General features: G+C 40.7%; 4 protein-coding genes across 8 annotated transcripts; 2 read left to right on the forward strand and 2 right to left on the reverse strand.

Moving 5' to 3' along the window:
* Positions 1 to 328: 328 nt before the first annotated feature.
* Positions 329 to 11,468, forward strand: Tmem131 (Transmembrane protein 131). Of its 3 annotated transcripts, none has more exons than XM_011148488.3 (23): positions 329 to 550; positions 1,275 to 1,339; positions 1,653 to 1,681; positions 2,013 to 2,096; positions 2,177 to 2,300; positions 2,482 to 2,595; positions 2,688 to 2,810; positions 2,935 to 3,098; positions 3,174 to 3,360; positions 3,493 to 3,601; positions 3,697 to 3,956; positions 4,082 to 4,498; positions 4,672 to 4,860; positions 4,949 to 5,177; positions 5,405 to 5,786; positions 5,863 to 6,078; positions 6,188 to 6,327; positions 6,501 to 7,888; positions 8,240 to 8,561; positions 8,748 to 9,190; positions 9,272 to 9,428; positions 9,820 to 9,998; positions 10,151 to 11,468. In XM_011148488.3, exons 1-23 carry the CDS (start codon positions 457 to 459, stop codon positions 10,238 to 10,240), a joined length of 5,505 nt encoding a protein of 1,834 aa, XP_011146790.2. In that variant the 5' UTR covers positions 329 to 456; the 3' UTR covers positions 10,241 to 11,468. The 3 variants fall into 3 exon arrangements, with proteins under 3 accessions (XP_011146790.2, XP_011146788.2, XP_011146789.2); XM_011148486.3 differs by lacking the exon at positions 329 to 550 and adding an exon at positions 587 to 871; XM_011148487.3 differs by lacking the exon at positions 329 to 550 and adding an exon at positions 587 to 871 and having other exon boundaries at positions 4,675 to 4,860.
* A 200-nt stretch (positions 11,469 to 11,668) lies between these two features.
* LOC105187582 (uncharacterized) lies at positions 11,669 to 12,972 on the reverse strand. Its single transcript, XM_011148485.3, has 2 exons — positions 12,108 to 12,972; positions 11,669 to 11,942 (listed from the first exon to the last, which is right to left on the reverse strand). The coding sequence occupies exons 1-2, from the start codon at positions 12,927 to 12,929 to the stop codon at positions 11,859 to 11,861; spliced, it is 906 nt and encodes a 301-aa protein (XP_011146787.1). The 5' UTR covers positions 12,930 to 12,972; the 3' UTR covers positions 11,669 to 11,858.
* Positions 12,973 to 13,321: 349 nt separating this feature from the next.
* On the reverse strand, positions 13,322 to 14,779 carry tex (THO complex 3 homolog tex). Its single transcript, XM_011148483.3, has 2 exons — positions 14,511 to 14,779; positions 13,322 to 14,142 (listed from the first exon to the last, which is right to left on the reverse strand). Exons 1-2 carry the CDS (start codon positions 14,697 to 14,699, stop codon positions 13,360 to 13,362), a joined length of 972 nt encoding a protein of 323 aa, XP_011146785.1. The 5' UTR covers positions 14,700 to 14,779; the 3' UTR covers positions 13,322 to 13,359.
* A 281-nt stretch (positions 14,780 to 15,060) lies between these two features.
* Positions 15,061 to 18,051, forward strand: LOC105187584 (protein KBP homolog). 3 transcript variants are annotated; one of them, XM_011148489.3, is made up of 3 exons: positions 15,061 to 15,199; positions 15,436 to 15,986; positions 16,072 to 18,051. In XM_011148489.3, the coding sequence occupies exons 2-3, from the start codon at positions 15,929 to 15,931 to the stop codon at positions 17,706 to 17,708; spliced, it is 1,695 nt and encodes a 564-aa protein (XP_011146791.1). In that variant the 5' UTR covers positions 15,061 to 15,199; positions 15,436 to 15,928; the 3' UTR covers positions 17,709 to 18,051. The 3 variants fall into 3 exon arrangements, with proteins under 3 accessions (XP_011146791.1, XP_011146792.1, XP_011146793.1); XM_011148490.3 differs by having other exon boundaries at positions 15,061 to 15,193; XM_011148491.3 differs by lacking the exon at positions 15,061 to 15,199 and adding an exon at positions 15,224 to 15,258.
* The last annotated feature ends 270 nt before the right edge of the window (positions 18,052 to 18,321 follow it).

The following is an 18,321-nucleotide window of genomic DNA, read 5'->3' on the forward strand; positions in this document are numbered from 1 at the left end:
ATATGTCAAGTAATATCTGTCTCAACTCGTCAACGGTTATATAGAGCTCGTCGAGATAGATTTTGCCGTCGCGTAGATTCATGAGACGCGCGCTTCGACACCGTAAAGCTAAGACACCATGCATGCGGTGAGCTCCGGCAAACGGCTGCGGTGACCAATCAGGAGACAGACGCATGCCGGAGCTTGCCGCGACCGGACTTGCGCCTCCCTCTTGATTGGTCATCGCAGCATTTGCCGCAGCTCACCGCATGCATGGAGTCTTAGCTTAATCATATGGCGACGGCGCCAAGTTCGTCGGCGCGACGTGCGTGGCGCGGCAGTGGCGGAATCGATACCGCGCGCTTCGATAGTACCAAAGTATGGCCGAAGGCGGACTCTTATGTCTGCTAAAGACAAAATAGCGAGCGACAGCAGCCGACGCAACAGCAGTGCAAACAGCAGTCGCGAGGTATTATTATGTCTGAGTTGAAGATATTCTACTATCTGCTCCTGCTGACACTACTGGACGCGACGTCGCAAATACGGCCGTCGTTGCACGGCCACAACAATGGTGAGAGCCTTTCTCTCTTCTTCGTTCTCTCCCGTCTCTGTTTCTCGCACGACTGCTTCTCTATGCGGACCGTGTGCCGTGTGCCGATCCGTGGACCTAACAATAACAATCGTCGATACCGCAAGCGCGGTCGAGCCGCATGAGCGGCGATCAGGTTTTCTTAGCGATCTCACGATGGAGGCATCGCGCGCTATTTTACGACTCCGTCGCGGTGTGCCGTCATGATATTGCCGTCGACGAAGGTCACGTCGCGCATCGCGAGCTTTACGCGCGAAGCGCCGTCACGCGACCCGCATCCCAGTGAACACCGCGCAACCATCGGTGCGTCGCGAAAGATATTTTCACCTCGACGCCATTTATTTTTCACATTTTGTACTTTCACTTTTTCTCGATAAAAGTTCTGCGAAAAGGATGATATGATAAACAGACAGATATAACCTTAGTCCTGCCTGCCTATCATGACTGCATGTTTACGATTGCATCGTAAACTGTGCTTGCGGGATTATTCATGACTGTTAAAACAAAGTTTCATGTACAACTTTATTCAAATCGGATCACTTTCTGTTCCTTTTTTCTTTTCCCCTCTTTTCTCTCATGTTTTTAAACTGGAGTGTAAGAATGTAAGAATTGGTTGATGGTATTATTAGCTTATCATTGATAATATGTACTTGACTTGATAACAAGCATAAGCTAACAAGCATACATGTTTCTCAATATTTTGCAGCCTTCGTCCAGGATGACAACAATGTTCAATATCTTTTGGATAATATGCCAATACCTATGCATAAGGTTAGTCAGTTAGATTTGTCAGTAGGTATCTTGCAGTGAAATATTAATGAACTGATTAAAGAAGAAACTTATAACAGAGGAACATGTACAGATGTAAAACTACAGGAAATTTATAACAGAGGGACATGTATATAAATATAAAACTGTGGGAAAGATTTTCCTTTACTGATTTCCCCTTGTGGAATAATAAACAGATAATTGCTTAGAGAGATATTACATTCTATTTACTGAAGAATTATGTTTCATATGTTAAAATAATATAATATGAATAATAATGATAAATATATTGAAATTTGTATTCTCATATTTGTAGGACTTTGCTAATACGGTACATGGAGCTGGGTAAGTACAATACTCGTTAAAATAATAATAGTATGTTGAATAAAGATAGGAGGGGTAGAAAAGGTTGTTATATAGTTTTTTCATTTCGACAACTATTGAAAGAGCGTATATATAGTATATATACATAAAAATCATCTGCTGATAAAAAAAAATCTCATAAAAAAGAAGAAACAGAATTCTAAATATTTTGCTTTGCACTAATGATATATTGACTTCAAACTAATCTTTCTCAAACTACCTTTCTTATTTTCAATTGTCATTGTTAAGAGTGTACAGTACAAAGATCCGTTGTTCCATAGATGTTTATGAACAATGCTCTTACTTTTTTAAGGGACGCTATATCAGACGAGGATAAAATGGAAGATATACTCTCTTATATTTCTTTTGAGCCAAACATTTTGGACTTTAAAGAAAGGTGAATACTGTTGTTATCGATGTTAACATCTACATTTTTAATAAAGAAAGTTGCACGCAGTAATGTAATCTTTCTTTCAGACAACTTGGTATTCCTCATCAAGAAACTGTGATCATGTTTAACAAAGATCACAATAAAACTATACACCTGTCATCAATATCTGGAAATACAAGACATTTCCATTCATCATTTTTTCAAAATAAAGTAAGTTATTGCGGTAAATAAAGTATATAAGTAATGTAAAGTGGCAGTTTCAAAGTAAAATGTGCGTACAATAAAACACATTTGCATGTATGCTTTTATGTCACTGATGCTAACTCGTACACAGATATGTACTTAATGTAGTAGTAATGTAAGTATCGATAGTTGAAACTTTTTTTTCTAGATAATTCCACCACTGGGGAACACAACATTCAATGTTGTCTTCCTCGGTCGGGACGAAGGTGATATTGATACACACCTTTTTATACATACATCAGATGGGACGCTAAAGTATCAGGTAATTAAATTGATTTAAATTAAATTATTTACTTTTTTACGCACACATATACACACCTGTTACATACGTGTAAGATGTTTCTACTTCTGTAGGTCAAAGGAATAAGTGTCGGTAGTCCTTATAGACTCAGACCTGTAGTCGGTGTCAAGTTACCATTAAATGCATCTTTTACACCTCTTATATATATGCACAATCCACATCCGGAAGCTTTACAAGTATGTGAATATCATCTAATCGTTCATGTGCGTGTGCACACGTGCGCGCGCACGTGTCTATACTTGTTTTCCTATGGTCTTCAATTAATTTGTAATTTCTTCAAACTACTGCACGTAAACAAAGGTGGTGGAAGTATACAGTAGTGGTGGAGAATTTGATTTAGAATTGCCATCGGGAGAGTCAGAAGGTACACGGGAATTATGGGAAATTTTACCTTATCAAACAAAGCCTGTCATCAGATTACGTTTTAATGCTTACACAGAAAAGAATCATACAGCGTACGTTAGGTTGGTGGAATACAGTGTATCTGATCGATATATGCGTGTGTGCTCGTGCGTATAACAGAGATACGCGTTTTGCAGATTTAAAGTGAACAACACTGCAGAGATCCTTGTTGTAGCGATTGAAGTAGAAGTGAAAAGTGGAGCTGGTCTTCATTGGGGTGGAAGTTCTGGAGTAATTAATTTAGGGATGGGTGGTTCGTTGCAGCCACCCATCCACCACCCTATTGCTTTGAAGAATTCGGCAAAAAAAGCAATCAAAGTTGTGGTAAGCTTTTTTGCTTTGCCATTAACCGTTAGAGCTTGCGTCATGCTTGGAAAATTGACGTGAAGATGTTTGAAGCCTTTGTTACATTAATATAATTTCCATGCTGTTATTGAGTCATGTTGTTTCTCGTAGAATATTATAAGTACACCTGTGTCGAAAGCATTAAAGCTACATTTTGAGCCAGCAATAATTCCAGGAGAAACGGATATACCAATCGCCATCGGAATGCTGGTTTATGATTGTAAGATGCAACGTTGTTTAGGCTGACTGTAGGCTAAAAGTTAGAATTATTATCTATTAGTCGAGATATAAAAAAAAATGCGTCGATTTTCTCAGGGAAGACTGGTTTGGACTTGCAACACTTTAAAGGCAAGTTGATAATAAAAGCAATAGGATCAGGCGGCTCTAGTCAGAAATTAGCAATTCCATGGGTGGCTCAAGTGCTACAAGGTGGACTAGAAGTGAACGCATCGATTACCCATTACTGTTCTCCGCAATCCAATCAAGCTAGAAACTTCAGCGTGGTGAACAAGTTTAAATTACCACTAGCTATTACGAACGTCACAATGTGTTCGAACGCGAAATCGCTTTTTACGGTACGAAGCAGCAGTTTACGCGCGTAAAATTCCTTCTGGATTCTACACGCGTCTCTGACATACTTCATATCCCTCCTTTCAAAATTCCTCTCCCAGATAAAAGCGAAGACTTTTGTGTGTTTCAGATAAAAGATTTTACTCCTAGAGTAATAAAACCTGAGCAAAAGGTCAATATATTTTCTTTACAACTTGCCAAAGAGCGAAAGGGTGATAACGTGAAAATGGAATCGTCGATATTGATACACTCCAATGTGTCTGTGACCGAAGTCCCGCTGTTGAGTTATGATGGCAAAGTGAGAAAGATAATGCCAGGAGAGAGAGAGGACGATATGGGAACCTTGAATTTTGGTACTGTTGGAAGTGGTACTGAAAACGAGGCGATTTTTGCACTGGAGAATCAAAACCCCGTTAATGTGGAGCTACATGGCTGGGGTGTGAATATACCAGGTGCAGTTTTAGAATTGATAGGATGTCAAAACGGTCCGGCGGATTTGTTGGACAAGGAGTTTTTAAACGTAACTGTATGCAGCCATTCTGGGAATGTAAGTATTGCGAGCGAGCGAGCGAGAGAGAGAGAGAGAGAGAGAGAGAGAGTGGGAGGGAGGTGGAGGAATAAGGGAAGAAGAGATGTCGCATTTCTCGCATTTGCTACCCCCTTGCTACTACCCGTGATGTTGAACGCGCATCGTTCCGCTTTCTTTTTTCTTTATTTCAGCAGTACATAAAACCAGGGTTCTTGGCGATCTTTAAGATCAAAGTAAAGACTCCGATAGTCGAAGAGGACACTATTGTTGGCGAAGTTTTCGTTCGAACGACATACGAACGATTTAATTTGCCGGTGTATATGCGAGTTGCACACGGTAGAATCTCCTTGAAGAAGCTCACTTTTACAGATTGCTTCCCTGTGAGTTACAAATTTACTCTTCTATCTAGTCTTCTCTCTCTTGAGCGAAAACTCGGCGAAACTTTACACAGTGTCAATGCTGGGATAGGGATCGATTTGTGTGCAACAAGTAAAGGTGCACTCCACATTCTCGAAACTGATGGAAGTAACACACATTGCACCCATCAACAAAGACGACAGAATCAAGTATATCCCATTGGAGGAAGCGACGATGCCAATCATATCCAAGGGTGAAAATAACGTCGGTTCGATACAAATCGATCCTTCGGTGACCTGCAAGCAACATTGCTACGTAGGTTTATCAGTGGACAGCAATAGTAAGTGATACGTAACGATCATTTGTTTTACTCAATTTAAAAGTTATCGACATATTCGTGATCTTTGTCTTTTATACACGTGTCACACTTATAATCATGATTGTCCGCTATTACAACCATTGCAACAAGTAAACATTGTAATAATTATTAATTGTAAAAACTGTTCCCTTTATTGAGCTTCGATGCATTTCGCATTCCTAATGAAACAGTCGTGTCGGATCTTACAGCAGGTAGCCAATGGTTGAATACGATGAGCCTTCCTTCGCATACTCGCGACACCGATTTGAATCTGCTGAACACGCGACACTCACGTTTTCTCAACTCCATCGTGGATGGCACGTGGGACAACATAACGATGCAGCTGGACACGAGCGAAGTACGCGGTCACAGGTTCTACGTGAACGTCAAACCGTACTGGCCCAGCTTATTGGCCAGCTCCAGTAGCGTAAAGAATAAGAGTGTCCTGATGTTTCCGTTGACTCAGGTCGGAAATACGTCGTACAGAGAAATCAAACTGTATAATCCGAGCACGAGTCCGCTGATTGTGCAGCTAGTTATGGATTGGAGTTATCCTCAAGGAGCGCGCCTTTATCATTCTTTGCCGATCAAGTATGTGACCTTAAAATTAAAGACATTTTATTCGTCCGAATTAAGAGTTATAACAAAAGTGTTGATGCCCATGCAGATTTAAGCCTGTGTGCATAGAATGTTCGTCCACGGTACCGGAGGAGTTCAAGTTGGAAGAGAATGCGGACGAGCGAGAATCGTTTGAGAAACAGTGGGGTGTATCCGTGACGCCTCAGTCACTTCCCTTATATTTAAATCCGTTGGAATCGAGGACGATTCGTGTGACGTATACACCTTTTGCGGCTTCAGCGTCGTCTGGTTTTTTATATATTAGGCAAGTCAACGAGAGAGAGAGAGAGATTGTTATTTAGTAGAAAAGAATCGTAGAAATGTAATAACGCCGTTCCACGTAATCGCGTATACTCATTTGGATGATTTTCCAGGAATAATATGACTATTTTAGAAGTTGTACGTATGATTGGTCGAGGCGCGAGCGCGCAATTTAGATTTGGGAATCGCAAGCCAGGCTCGACTACGCCTCTGCTGTTTCAATTGGCGGACAAGCATCTTAAAGATTGTGAACGTACGTACGTTTTTATACTTTTGCTTTACGATTCGACAAAGGGAGGGAGAGAGGGAGAGAGAGAGAGAGAATTAAAAATTTATTTTGCAATTTTGAAGAATTAAATTTTCTATTCGCACGTTCATCGTCCGCGAATAAACGAGATTTTCTCATTATTTTTTCTTGTGAATCAGGAGACCGCAGCAAACATGCTACGACACCAATCCTCACTGCAAAGCGATCTTTCACGGCCAGAAATACGGGCGAGCTGCCAATTGAGATCTACGGTTTCTACATAAACGGCTTACCGTGTGAGGGTTACGGTTTCAAGGTACTCGATTGCGAAGCTTTCAAGCTGACTCCGAACGCGACCAAGATGATCGAGATAGCGTTCACGCCGGACTTTACCCTGTCGCGCGTAGAGCGAAAACTGCTGCTACTGACCAGTGTCGGACCGGACAGCGGCGACGTTGAGAACGGTGTGGTGATGTTTAATTTATTGGCCACTTTACCGGCGTATTCGTTGGATTCGTGCGGATCCGTGCTCGCTAGACCGTGGTGGGAGCGCGTAGGGCAATGGCTTGCTGTCGGTCTGTCGCCGGTACTGCTGGTGTGTGTGCTCATAGTCTCGTTCATCGAGGCAGACCGAATACTGCGGGAATCGCTGGCCAGTTACTCAAAAGAAAGCCCGGTACAACCGCCTTTAGACCTGAGGCTTTTGTCGCACATCTCACCGGGACATCCGACGACCCCCCCGCACGTCGGCAGCGTCACGACGAAGAATGAGAAGGTCGGGGCTAGCGACGAGAAGAGCAAAACTAGAACAAGGGATGAATCTTTTCCAGATTGGTCGTTGATGAACGTGAAAAAATACAAGGATAAGGATGTGCAGAAGGGATTGAAGATCCCGGACTGGTCAGCTGATGAGGAGCGGAGATTTAAGCTGGACACAGAGTCCAAGGACCTGCTGCCCTTTAAGCGATGCGAGGAACCGCCTAACGCGGATAATACCGCGGCTAACATCGCGAGTGCTGCGACATACGGCACGAAGAGAAGAAACAACAAGAAACTAAGCAATATTCATGAGGCTCAATCGGACAACTGCACGGCGAATGATATACTCGCGGATGTTCAGTTGGTTCAAGAGAAAAGGTGCATCCTCAATGCGATTACCAAATCGAGTCCGACGTCGAACAGGAAGGGAAAAACAATGACGACGACGATGACGACAATGACGACGACGACGACGACAACAACGACGACGTCGACATCGACGACGACGACGACGACGACGACAATGCAGTCGACGATAACGCAATCGAGTATCAAGGAAGAATCCAAGTTAACTGATCACGAAATTCAAGTGGACACGGGAATGATAAGTAATAATCGGGTTACAAAATCGGACAACAAACGGAAGCAGACCAACAGCGCAACAGGAAACAACAATCATCCTAGTAATTCCGTTGTATTGAAAAAATTCGAGTCCGCGAGCACTCAAAGGATTGTTCACCTTTCAGAGGAAGAGACCTCATCCACAACAACGGAAAGTTCGACTCACGATGAGACTACATCGTGTAAAGTAAGTATAAATGTTTTTGCGTAGATATGTTTTTACGTACATGGTTTATAGGATGTTTCACTTACATAGCTAGCTCATAAAAATTCTAATTGGACACTGCAGTTGTTTTTATCTCCCAAAGACTTCAGATATGTTAAAGTCAAAATATATATATATATAAAATCTCAGCAATGAATACTTTAACATTGAAAAGTCCTAAAAATGATTTGTATTGTCGCAGTTGATTCGTTCATAATGAATATTGTATCTGAAAGATAGGATAGATTGTCAGTTAACGGATTAATTAGATGAGTGAACAACTAGTATCCAAGACACCTATATAAGTATATTGTTCTTTCGTGGTTTGCTCAGGATCAATCGTGCGGAAAGCAAGAAAAGCTCCAACGAAAGCCGATAACTAAGAAAAGCAAACCTCAGTCTATTCCTACTGTGCCATGCGTAGATTATAGGGATAATTATGAAGGCGATTGTGATGACGATGACTACGATAAAGAGAGGCAGAATAATCCAAATAGATGGAAAACTAGTATTGCTAGATCTACCGTGAAACATCATGTTCACACCTCGCGCACTGTTGAGTCATCCCTTAAGTTACCACGTCAAAGTAAGAATCCACCTCGAAAAGAGAAGTCGGTGCAGAAACGTCGTGGAACTGAAAAGACACACGTGAAAAGTATGTTCTTTATAGTATATATATATATATATAATTTTCTCTCTCTCTCTCTCTCTCTCGCTGATATTTCTATAATAAAAACACATTACACGATTGTGCGTAAAAAGTATGTTTATAACGTTTATATGAATAATATTTATAACTGCTTTTAATCTTAAAAATCTCCAATATTTGTTATCGTTGCAGCAAATGTTCCTGTGAACGGCAATGGGAGCCAAAAAGAGGACGTAACACGCATGTCGGGAACCATCTCCTCTGCTCCACTACCACCTCCGCCCTCTTGCTGGGGCGAGAACAGAGCCAAGTTCAGCGATGTGGTGGCACGAAGTCAGGAGATTGTCTCGTCGTTTTCCAATTTAAGTCACGTACACAAAAGTCAGACGAGTGTGTCGGGCATGTCGACGGTGTTCGGCACCGATATCAAAGATGTTCAATATACCAATAAGCCGATGCAGTCGACGCAAGAGTTACTACAAACACGAAAGGAATATAGTCTGATGTCAAGACCGGCCTCCCTTTCTGCCGCATCTTCGGATAAGGATAAAATACTTAAGCCGGACCCTTTGATTCTGCAGTCGGATACACAACATTCGAACAGTTACTTCATCAATACTTTCGTAGAACATCCCGTGAGTCAGACAGTTGAAATTCATTTCCATTCGCTTCTGGTCACTCTGAATACTTGTTTTATTTAAAATCTGCCGGGACAGTTTGAACGCGAACTGGTGCCGTACGACGACCTCCCAGAAACCGACGAGCCTTTGATCGAATTGGAAACCCCCGAAGAGGACACACGGTGCCAACTGTGGGAGGATACTGGTCCTATGATAAATTTATTGTCGGATACAAGCGCAGTTACAAACGCAGGTACAAGCGTGTTTCAGTTAGAGTCACCGAAAGCCACAGAGAAACCAGTTTTGTCCGACTTGAAAGGTACGAGAGAGGCTCGTGAATTTAGAGACGGACGACACGTAACGCTGTTGCCTTTGCCATCCTAGTTTTTATTACTTAGCCTACTGCTATAGCCGGATGAGCCCAAAGTCACGAAAAGTTTGAAAAGACATGGTCTACACTTCAAAATTAAGCAAAAGAATCTACAGCGAGAGTAGAGTACACAGCGCAAGCAAGATTGTCTAAGACATGCGATGTTTATCGCGCCTCCTGTAGTTTCTTTCCTTTTCTCTTCAATCATCCGGTGATCACTTTGGATCACTGCTACTTTTTATTTAAACTAGCGATAAACGAATTACGATTGCAGATAATTGGGCGACAGTCGATATGAATTGGGAACCGTTGTACACTAGAGCAGCCGTTGGAGAAGAACGAAGTGGTGTGTGGGGAGTCAATACGGGTGGTGTATGGGCAGCAGCGCCTTGGGGTGCCGCCGCCGCACCGCCTGTGGTATCGCAAACGTTGCAGTCTGAGTCGGAAAACCAAGTGAGTGGACGATCAGATATCGACCGTACGATGACGAGTTAGAGCAAATGCGATATAACGAAGTGACGAATAGACGGGCGAATGAAATAGAGAGAGAGGGGTGCGAATGAGGGAGGGTCTAGCAAAATGACGAATTTCAATGATCATTCCAGGAGAGGTCGGGCTTCGATCCATTTCGTTCGCTTAGCACCATATGGACGCCATCGTCGACGGAATCATGGAGAACGAAGCGCGAAGACTAATTGAATCGGAAACTTGGAACTCGTTTTATCTTGTGATATCGTAGACTTATTTCTGACAATTTCTCGGCAAAAATCGAAAATAACGACAATTTTAACCGCGGCAGCAGCATACATGCGACCGGTAACATTGGAAATTACGAAAATCGTTACGTTTTGCTGCAACTGCGCTTTGCACACTATGTGATATGTGTAATTATTATTACGTTATGCGACAGTAATCCTGTTGGTCTGTCCAACGAGTGATTTTCGTGTAGTTTCTTAAACCAAAATCTAGAAATGTTATATTATTTTATATTTCGTAACTTAAAACATATTTGCGATGCGATGCCTTAAATTATTTGCGAGTGAGATACGTCGTGCATGTGCAGGATAATGGTGGATTATTATAAAAAAATTTTGTTTGCCTGTGCGAGTAAACCGTGAATGAAAGAGATAGCTGGACCGAGCGTTAACTCCGACCGAAAGGTACCAACGACAAACTGAGAGTAAGTAAGATAGTAAAAGGAAGTAACGCCGTAAGCTTTCCCTTACCGCTGTTCTCTCTCTCTTTCTCTCTCTCTCTCTCTCTCTCTGTTAAATGCTTATTGCCATCTTATTCCTTCCACGTACGGTCTCTCACGTGATCATCTTGTGTGAGGGAACAAAATGACATAGTATCAAATCACGTTTACTATCTCGTTTTTTTTTACTAATCTCTTTTTGCCGGTATCTTTTATCCTAACTCTCTAGTCTGGTTATCCTTTCAAACACGGGATGAGCACAATTGACTACACACACAATGGAGATGGAACATAACATGTGAAATTGCAGAACGACTTTGGAAAAAGGAAAGAAAGAAAAAAAAAGAAAAAAATACAATCTCATGTTAATCACACACAAAACTTGTTAGTTTAAAGAAGCGAGTATATCGTTATATACGTGGCTTATGGAAAACAAGAATTATAATTTACTCTACTCGACCAGAGAACACAACTCCTCCTTTCTTTCGCGCGTGATTGTCTGCGTGCGTATGCAAAACACGAGAGAAAAGGGAAGAATTTTACGCTAATCCGACGGCTGTATCGAGAGATACTCAATCTTGGTATTTATTGCCACGAGTGATAATTAAGTTATTCGAGACGAGTAAGAACTGTGATTTTTTATAGTCTTGACTTGTAGGGGATACTTGCAGCAAATTTTCAAGATGTTTTACAAGGTTACGACGCCGTATACAGAGCGAAAAAAAAAAGAGAGATGAAAGAATTGTGTACCTATTCTTCAAGACTGGTAATCGTTGTGTTTTAATAAACAAGTCACAAAAAGCATGGCAGTAATGTTTTATACACGAGAAGACAGAAACTCTCTTTTCGTGGAAATTATTACAGGTGCATATTCACATGCACGCGCATGCCGTGATTTTCTCCTTCGCCAAAAATACGACACCGGTGATGTCATTTCAAAATTTGCACGTATATATCTGACAAAGGTGATATGGTACATCAACGCGGCAAAAGTTGCATCGTTATGCTTGCTTACTACGTGGGTAATACTCATTTATCAAATCAGTCGTCAAAGAAAACATTGGTCCTATTCTTAGCAATATATTGATAGAAAATTCTGCTCGGTAATCCAAGAGCGTTTATAAAAAGTTTAATCTAGAACTCATTTTCGACGCGTTCGTCAAGATGCACGACTTCGCCTGTTGTATCCTTCTGACGAGTAACTGAAAAGAAAATTTCCGTGTATTGTGCGCTTCTTTGACCATGCAGCAATCTTTATTATATATTATATAATTTTTAATATTTCTTCTCTTTTAGCTCATCATCGTGTTTCGTTTCGGACATCTCCATGATTGGAGGAAATTATATATATATATATATATATATACCATGTTATCGTCATCTATCTTCTTCTGCAACTTCCTCCTGTTTATCGCGGAGCTGCTGATCCTGGTCTGTACGATGCGTTCTTCAGAGACTTTGTGTTGAGGTTTTTGCTGTGCCATAATCTTCCTGAGTAACAGTTGATTTTCGCGCTCTATCTTACGCATCTCTTCATCGGTAAAGCTCATGTTCCATCTTCCGCATCTCCTCGGCTTGACAGATCTGCCAGTGGTGACAGCACGAGGCGGTTCGTCGCTCACCGAATCAATTTCTTCGTTCCGTCGATGTAGTCCTGGAGAGTTTAAAGCCGTAAGTGCTTCCGCGTCCGCAGGCTTTACACCCCCGTGGCGTTGAAGATGGACCGTGCGTAGTGGAGAGGAAGAGGAATCGCTGGCCAGCGATCCTGGCGTTACGTTGGCGATTTCGGATTCGTCGCAGGACACGTCGGAACAAAAAGACTCATCCGTGTACGCGGACTCATCCTCCGATTCCGCATTGCCCGACGCATCCTGAACGATAATATCCTTCTCTTTATCCGTCCCAGAAGGTACCGGTTGCACCGGAGCAGCAGTTTCCCCTTCAGTCTCGCTGTCTTCGTCAATCTCGTGTATATCAAAAACCCCGGTGAATCCTTTGTCCATATCCTTTGTCCATATGGCCTCTCTGTCGCTGGATAACGCGGAAGAGCATTGACACTCGTAGATGCTTTCTATCTTGTCCGTGTTCGCTGTCATGACGAGAAGCGTGTGATGTGAGTGCGTTGATGGTATTTGCGCGAATGTGATTCCAGATTGTCTAGAATGAAATTCGAAGTCATACGTAACCATGCCGACCAAGTTGTCAACAGTGGCGTCAACACTTGCGTGACGTTGCGAGTGATCTTTCGTAGCTCGATTTTATTCTAACCTGTGTGTAAGTAGACTGCAAAGGTGAAGAGAGAAAGAAAACTAAAGAAAAAGAGAGCGAGACAGACATACCAGGTATGTGAAAATTGTACAAAAGGTCGAAATTCGTTACTCGTCGAAGGTAACTACCGTTTGTTGTACAAACTTCTACGAATTGCGAAACGCTTTCCAATATTACTTATTCGTTTGAAGTAAAATGACGTTGTACACCGGCTCGTGACGTACAGTCCCTGCCTCTCTCTTACATAGTTGAGACTATTTATAAAAGTAAAATTTGCGTTGATGTGTGTATCTCTCGGATAATATCACCGGCAGAGTGACCGATGTGAGAAACGCCACACAGTCTGACTTCTCACTCGTTAGCAAAACCGAACACTTTTAAACTGCCAGCATCGCGTTTTCTGTCATATGTGTCTTTGTCATCGCACGCGTAAGCCAAGAGGTACTGCTTTGGATGCCAGGCGACAGTAAAGGTTGCCGCTTCCACCGTAATGTCGGCAATCTTTTCACCAGTCTCCACCTCACCGATGTCGATAACCAAGTCTTCGGATGCAGCCGCCAATAACTGGCCGTCATATGAAAAGGAAATGGTCCGAACTGGCCATTCCAGCCTTGAAAACGTTCTCAAGCAACACAATTCGTCAGCGTCCCATAGCGAAACCAATGCATCTGCGGATCCTGTAGCAAAGTACCGGCCGGTCGGGTCAAACTCGATACAAATGCACGTACCCGGATGTGCTTTGATTACATGTAACAATTTCAATTCTGGGTAGCTGAGTATATGGACACAGCCCTGGCCATTTGTTAGATAGAAAGTATCCGAGTCCTTGTTCCATGAGATCTCGTTCACCTCAAAGTTGAACTGTTCTTCAGCACGTATCTTCATTACTCTAGCATCGATAAAGGTGACCAAGTCTTCCTTGTTTCCCACCGCGATAGTATTACCATCTGGCGACCAAGATATGTTGATGTTCTCTCCTCTAGTGCCAATATTTGCTGTACATTTCTGTGTCCTTGTGTCCCAAATACGGACTGTCTTATCTCCACTTGCTGTGGATAATAATTCTGGATAAAACGCGTGCCAGCAAAGTTGATCCACACTACCACCATGTCCTCTGAAAGTTGTCTCTTGCTTCTGCAAAAGAAAAGCATACACTGAGTATCTTTATAGCTAGGCCTTAAATTCAAATCTCACTAATGCAAAGAATTAAAAATCAAATAAAAAAAACCAATCACTCATTTTCTATTGTGCATTCAAAATGCGATACTTGTATAAGTTTCTTTGTACTCTGATGGTAGATATAAACTGATAATATCCGACATTTGCGATGGATACACAATTAATATGTGAAGAATGTAAAATATAGATAGATATATATATATATGTATATATATATATATATATGTATTACGTTGAATCTTATTGTATTGAATGTTATAGTTTCAAAAACTACAAGAGAAAAAAAAACTGTTAAAGATGTAATATAGGTTATACATATTTACCAAACGGTCAGGACCCAGCGAAAATATACAAACGGACTTGTCGAAGGAACCTGAAGCTAGGAACTTGCCGTCGCAACTCCATCCTACACTATGAACTTTCGCCGAGTGGCTCTGCTGCTCGCGAATTTTATTGTGCGTCTTAAAATAACTGATTAATTCCTCTACTCTCGCCGACGTAATAGTCGCCATTGTTGTTTACATGCAACGGTAGATTTGTCCCTTTAAGGTACAGTCACAGGTGGAGTTGAAATCGAAATAGCGGAACGGAAGAGAAACGGACAAGACGAATAGTGGGGGTTAACCAGTTAATTAATCTGTTCCGTTGTTTCGTAGTGAGACAACGGAATAGAATCTCTCTGATTGGTTAATCCCCACCACCATTGGTCTTTTCCGTTTCTCTTTCATTTCGCTATGTCGAATTCCATGTGATCGTATATACACTTAAGCCCATTCTACATTAGTCATAAATCTCACGTAGCAAGCGAATTGACCAATCATAGTCGAGTATTCTCCTTACGATCAAAACATAATCAACTGTGATTAGTTAATTTAGCTTGCGGCTTTGCGACGTACGACTAATGTAGAATAGAAAACTTTTCACATCAGTGCAAAAATATTCCGTTTTTATTGGCAGTGTAAAGTGCAAAGAGCCATAAGGGCGTATATAAGGGTGGCAAGGGAACGTAAGAGTACGAAAAAATTACCGATATACGTTTGATAATTGTTGAAAGACTGAAGTTCTTCAATAGTATGCAACAGTAATTTTTTCGTATTTCTGTAGTTTTTTTTTTCCACACAAGGGTATTTATAAAACAGTATGAGACCTCGACGGATGCTGATTAAGATCAACATACAAGATTATTCCGTGATGATATATAACGTGCGAGCATAACTCATCTTAAATGCAATATTTTTTTTGCCTTAGCTAACAACAACGGACTCGTATTCTGCTCCTTTGACACGTACACAAGAGTTCCCCCCCCCCACAAAAACGTGCGTCGAGAATCCCCACGTGCGTGGATCGCACGTTGCATTCACGTGGAATTCACAAAACCGCACGTTGGATTTCCCGTGGACACGACGTTCCTGTTTTCGTGGGTCGTTGTCACCGGCTCAAAATCGGCTGGAATCAATCTAAACCTAAACCTAAAAGTTATAAGGACAATCTCATATTCTCGAAATTTCTACAAGCTGCATCATCATTGGTGACATTAAAGAAATACGACTGGGCTGTCTTCGGCCACTAGAAAACATATTTGTCTACGATTGGCGTACAGCCTTACATCCGATCGGACCCAAACATACAGGTTTATCACACGAGTTTCAAGTCACAACTAGTAACGATAATGTTAATATATCAGAGAATTCTTCTTTTATTTTGATATCGTGAACGTTAATTTGCACTCCTCTCTGTGAAAATGTCCAGCAAACGTCCAGCAAGCGATCAGAAAGGCACATTTGTCGATTCAGAAGATGGTAAGAAATACACTAGTATACACTCGCGCGAAATAGGTGTATTAATACCGCAGGATAAATAATATTTCTACGTTGATATGTTTAGTGTCCGTTATGGAGGTAGATTTGGACCCGAGCATGAAGATTGACGAAGGTGCGAAGAGTGCAGAGAATATCAAGAACGCCGAAAATATCGGAAATGTAACGATAGACGTCAGTGAGAATTTGATGGATTTATTAAGATTGACAACCAACATTATGATAAATGTGATCAAAAATGAAAATTTGACGAAATCAGACGCACTTCTTAGACAGACAGAAGCAAACATGAACAAACTTTTTCAATTTCTGCATCTGGGAAGCTCGCAAAACATAAAACCCGACGACAGTACGATTCTTGCACAAGCATATTTAAATATATCTACAGTATACCATAATTTGAATTCAAAAAGGGAAAAAATATACATCGCCGAAGCTTATCTTACGCGATGTATAAAGTTGCTAAAGGATAAAAAAGTAGATCGCAAAACTATTATGATTCTTATCTCAGCGAATTTTGAATTAGGCCACATTTGGTATAAATTGGACAATCAAGAAAAGTCAAAAAAATACTACTATGAAATATTACAATTGTATACGTTGTACACGCAGGGAAAGGACGATTATCCTGTTCCTGTCTATATCCCATCTATTATCGATATAAATGCAAGATGCTATTTCTCTAATTTGGATACATTATATTGGCAGGCTCTACATGATCTGTCAACGTTGTTTAACAAAGCTAATATATCTGTGATCGAAAACGAAATCGTCGTGACGCATTTGCATAACTTATTGGCGAAATATTTAAAAAGGATGCCATCGAGCATGGGACGTATCAAGTGGGTTAAGCACACGATAGAATTAGCTAAATTGCTTTTAGCATACGATCGATTTGTTGAAGCTAAAAATCACATCGCTGCCGCAGCTTTTGCGGTGAGGCAATTTTATGACGAGGAATTTGAGAAAATTGACATATCCACATTTTCGGAGAAGATGAACGCATTAAACAATCAATATATTTATGAGTATAACAGGATTAACTTGTGCTGGGCATCGTATGGAGTTACGCTTTTGTGCGCGTCGATAAGGCGGCTATTCACACAGAATAATATACGAGAGGACGAATCTCACGAGACCGACTTCAGACAATCAGAATCCGGAAATGATTCCGCGACACAACCGACAAAGTTACTATTTATCGATCTAGAGGAAGAACTGCGAGAGTTTACTGCTATAGACAGAGACACGTACGTTACGAATTATCACGATGCTCTAACACTTTTTCAGAATGTTCTGCGCATGCTTCGTCAGATAGAGATGTATATTATACAGAAAACTTCAGACTTCAATTTACGTATGGAATTTATTCAATGCATTTCCAAAGGATACAAATATATATTGTACTACGAGCGAGACAGAAGCAGACAGTTAGAATTGCACAAAGAAAAGATTGCCATTTTAAATAATATTACACAATTACTAGACCCAATTGAGGATTCGTATCTATACGGACGTGTTTCGTTGGAGCTTGCAATTGCAAGATCCAATATGTTAGATGTACAACTTGAAAATCTCGAGATAAACGAGGATTCAATGAGTTCGTTAAAAATCAAAGAGTTAGCAGACTCAATCGTAGAAAACTTTCACTCATATTTGCAAAAGAATTCTCTAAATAATCTCGATGAAACAATTGCCCGATAAAAAAGACCAGGTCCCCTGTTACACAGGATAGAAAACTGTCACACGTTAGCACATTGCAAATGGAAAGCTTACGAGTCCATAAAACTATTCCTCAAAAGAAAAGCAATATGAGATAAGAAATAAAGAAATTTTTATGCCAAAGAATTGGCACATAAAAATGGAATTTTCATATACCATGTTTATATCAGATGCCATGTGTATATCAGATAAACAATATCATACAACTAAGATTAAACTTATTGTACTGTTATTTCACGAGTATCTCGTGTTGTGAAATGTATGAGATAAATTGGGAACTATTTTATACTTTTAACAGTTAAATAAATGATAAAAGTTAAGTAAACATTTTGCTATTATTGTTGTCGTCCTTATATATATATATATATATATATATATATATATATATATGTGTAGTTTTTTTTTTCTTTTTTCGAGCAGTTATATTATTATTGACAAATATTCAATTTATTGTTTAAAAGAAAATAAGAATTTAGTAACCACTGAATTTTCTTTCCGACGTGTCATCTTGAGGATTTTTTTAATAAGTGCCACATACACACACATTAAACGGTCATCATTTATAGATACGTGTAAAACTGTTGTAGAATATAAG

Source organism: Harpegnathos saltator, unplaced genomic scaffold (assembly GCF_003227715.2).
Source record: "Harpegnathos saltator strain DR-91 unplaced genomic scaffold, Hsal_v8.6 scaffold774, whole genome shotgun sequence".
NCBI lineage: Eukaryota > Metazoa > Arthropoda > Insecta > Hymenoptera > Formicidae > Harpegnathos > Harpegnathos saltator.

What these genes read in the sequence shown, in the direction of transcription:
- LOC105187584 (XM_011148489.3), top strand. Translation starts at nt 15,929, where the DNA reads ATGTCCAGCAAACGTCCAGCAAGCGATCAGAAAGGCACATTTGTCGAT. An exon ending in ATTTGTCGATTCAGAAGATG is followed by an intron (nt 15,987 to 16,071) that starts GTAAGAAATACA and finishes TGATATGTTTAG; the next exon opens with TGTCCGTTATGGAGGTAGAT.
- Tmem131 (XM_011148486.3), top strand. Translation starts at nt 772, where the DNA reads ATGATATTGCCGTCGACGAAGGTCACGTCGCGCATCGCGAGCTTTACG. An exon ending in AATACGGTACATGGAGCTGG is followed by an intron (nt 1,682 to 2,012) that starts GTAAGTACAATA and finishes TACTTTTTTAAG; the next exon opens with GGACGCTATATCAGACGAGG. An exon ending in ATTTTGGACTTTAAAGAAAG is followed by an intron (nt 2,097 to 2,176) that starts GTGAATACTGTT and finishes TCTTTCTTTCAG; the next exon opens with ACAACTTGGTATTCCTCATC.
- LOC105187582 (XM_011148485.3), bottom strand. Translation starts at nt 12,929, where the DNA reads ATGGTTACGTATGACTTCGAATTTCATTCTAGACAATCTGGAATCACA. An exon ending in AGATAGATGACGATAACATG is followed by an intron (nt 11,943 to 12,107) that starts GTATATATATAT and finishes TTTTCTTTTCAG; the next exon opens with TTACTCGTCAGAAGGATACA.
- tex (XM_011148483.3), bottom strand. Translation starts at nt 14,699, where the DNA reads ATGGCGACTATTACGTCGGCGAGAGTAGAGGAATTAATCAGTTATTTT. An exon ending in CGCTGGGTCCTGACCGTTTG is followed by an intron (nt 14,143 to 14,510) that starts GTAAATATGTAT and finishes TTTCTTTTGCAG; the next exon opens with AAGCAAGAGACAACTTTCAG.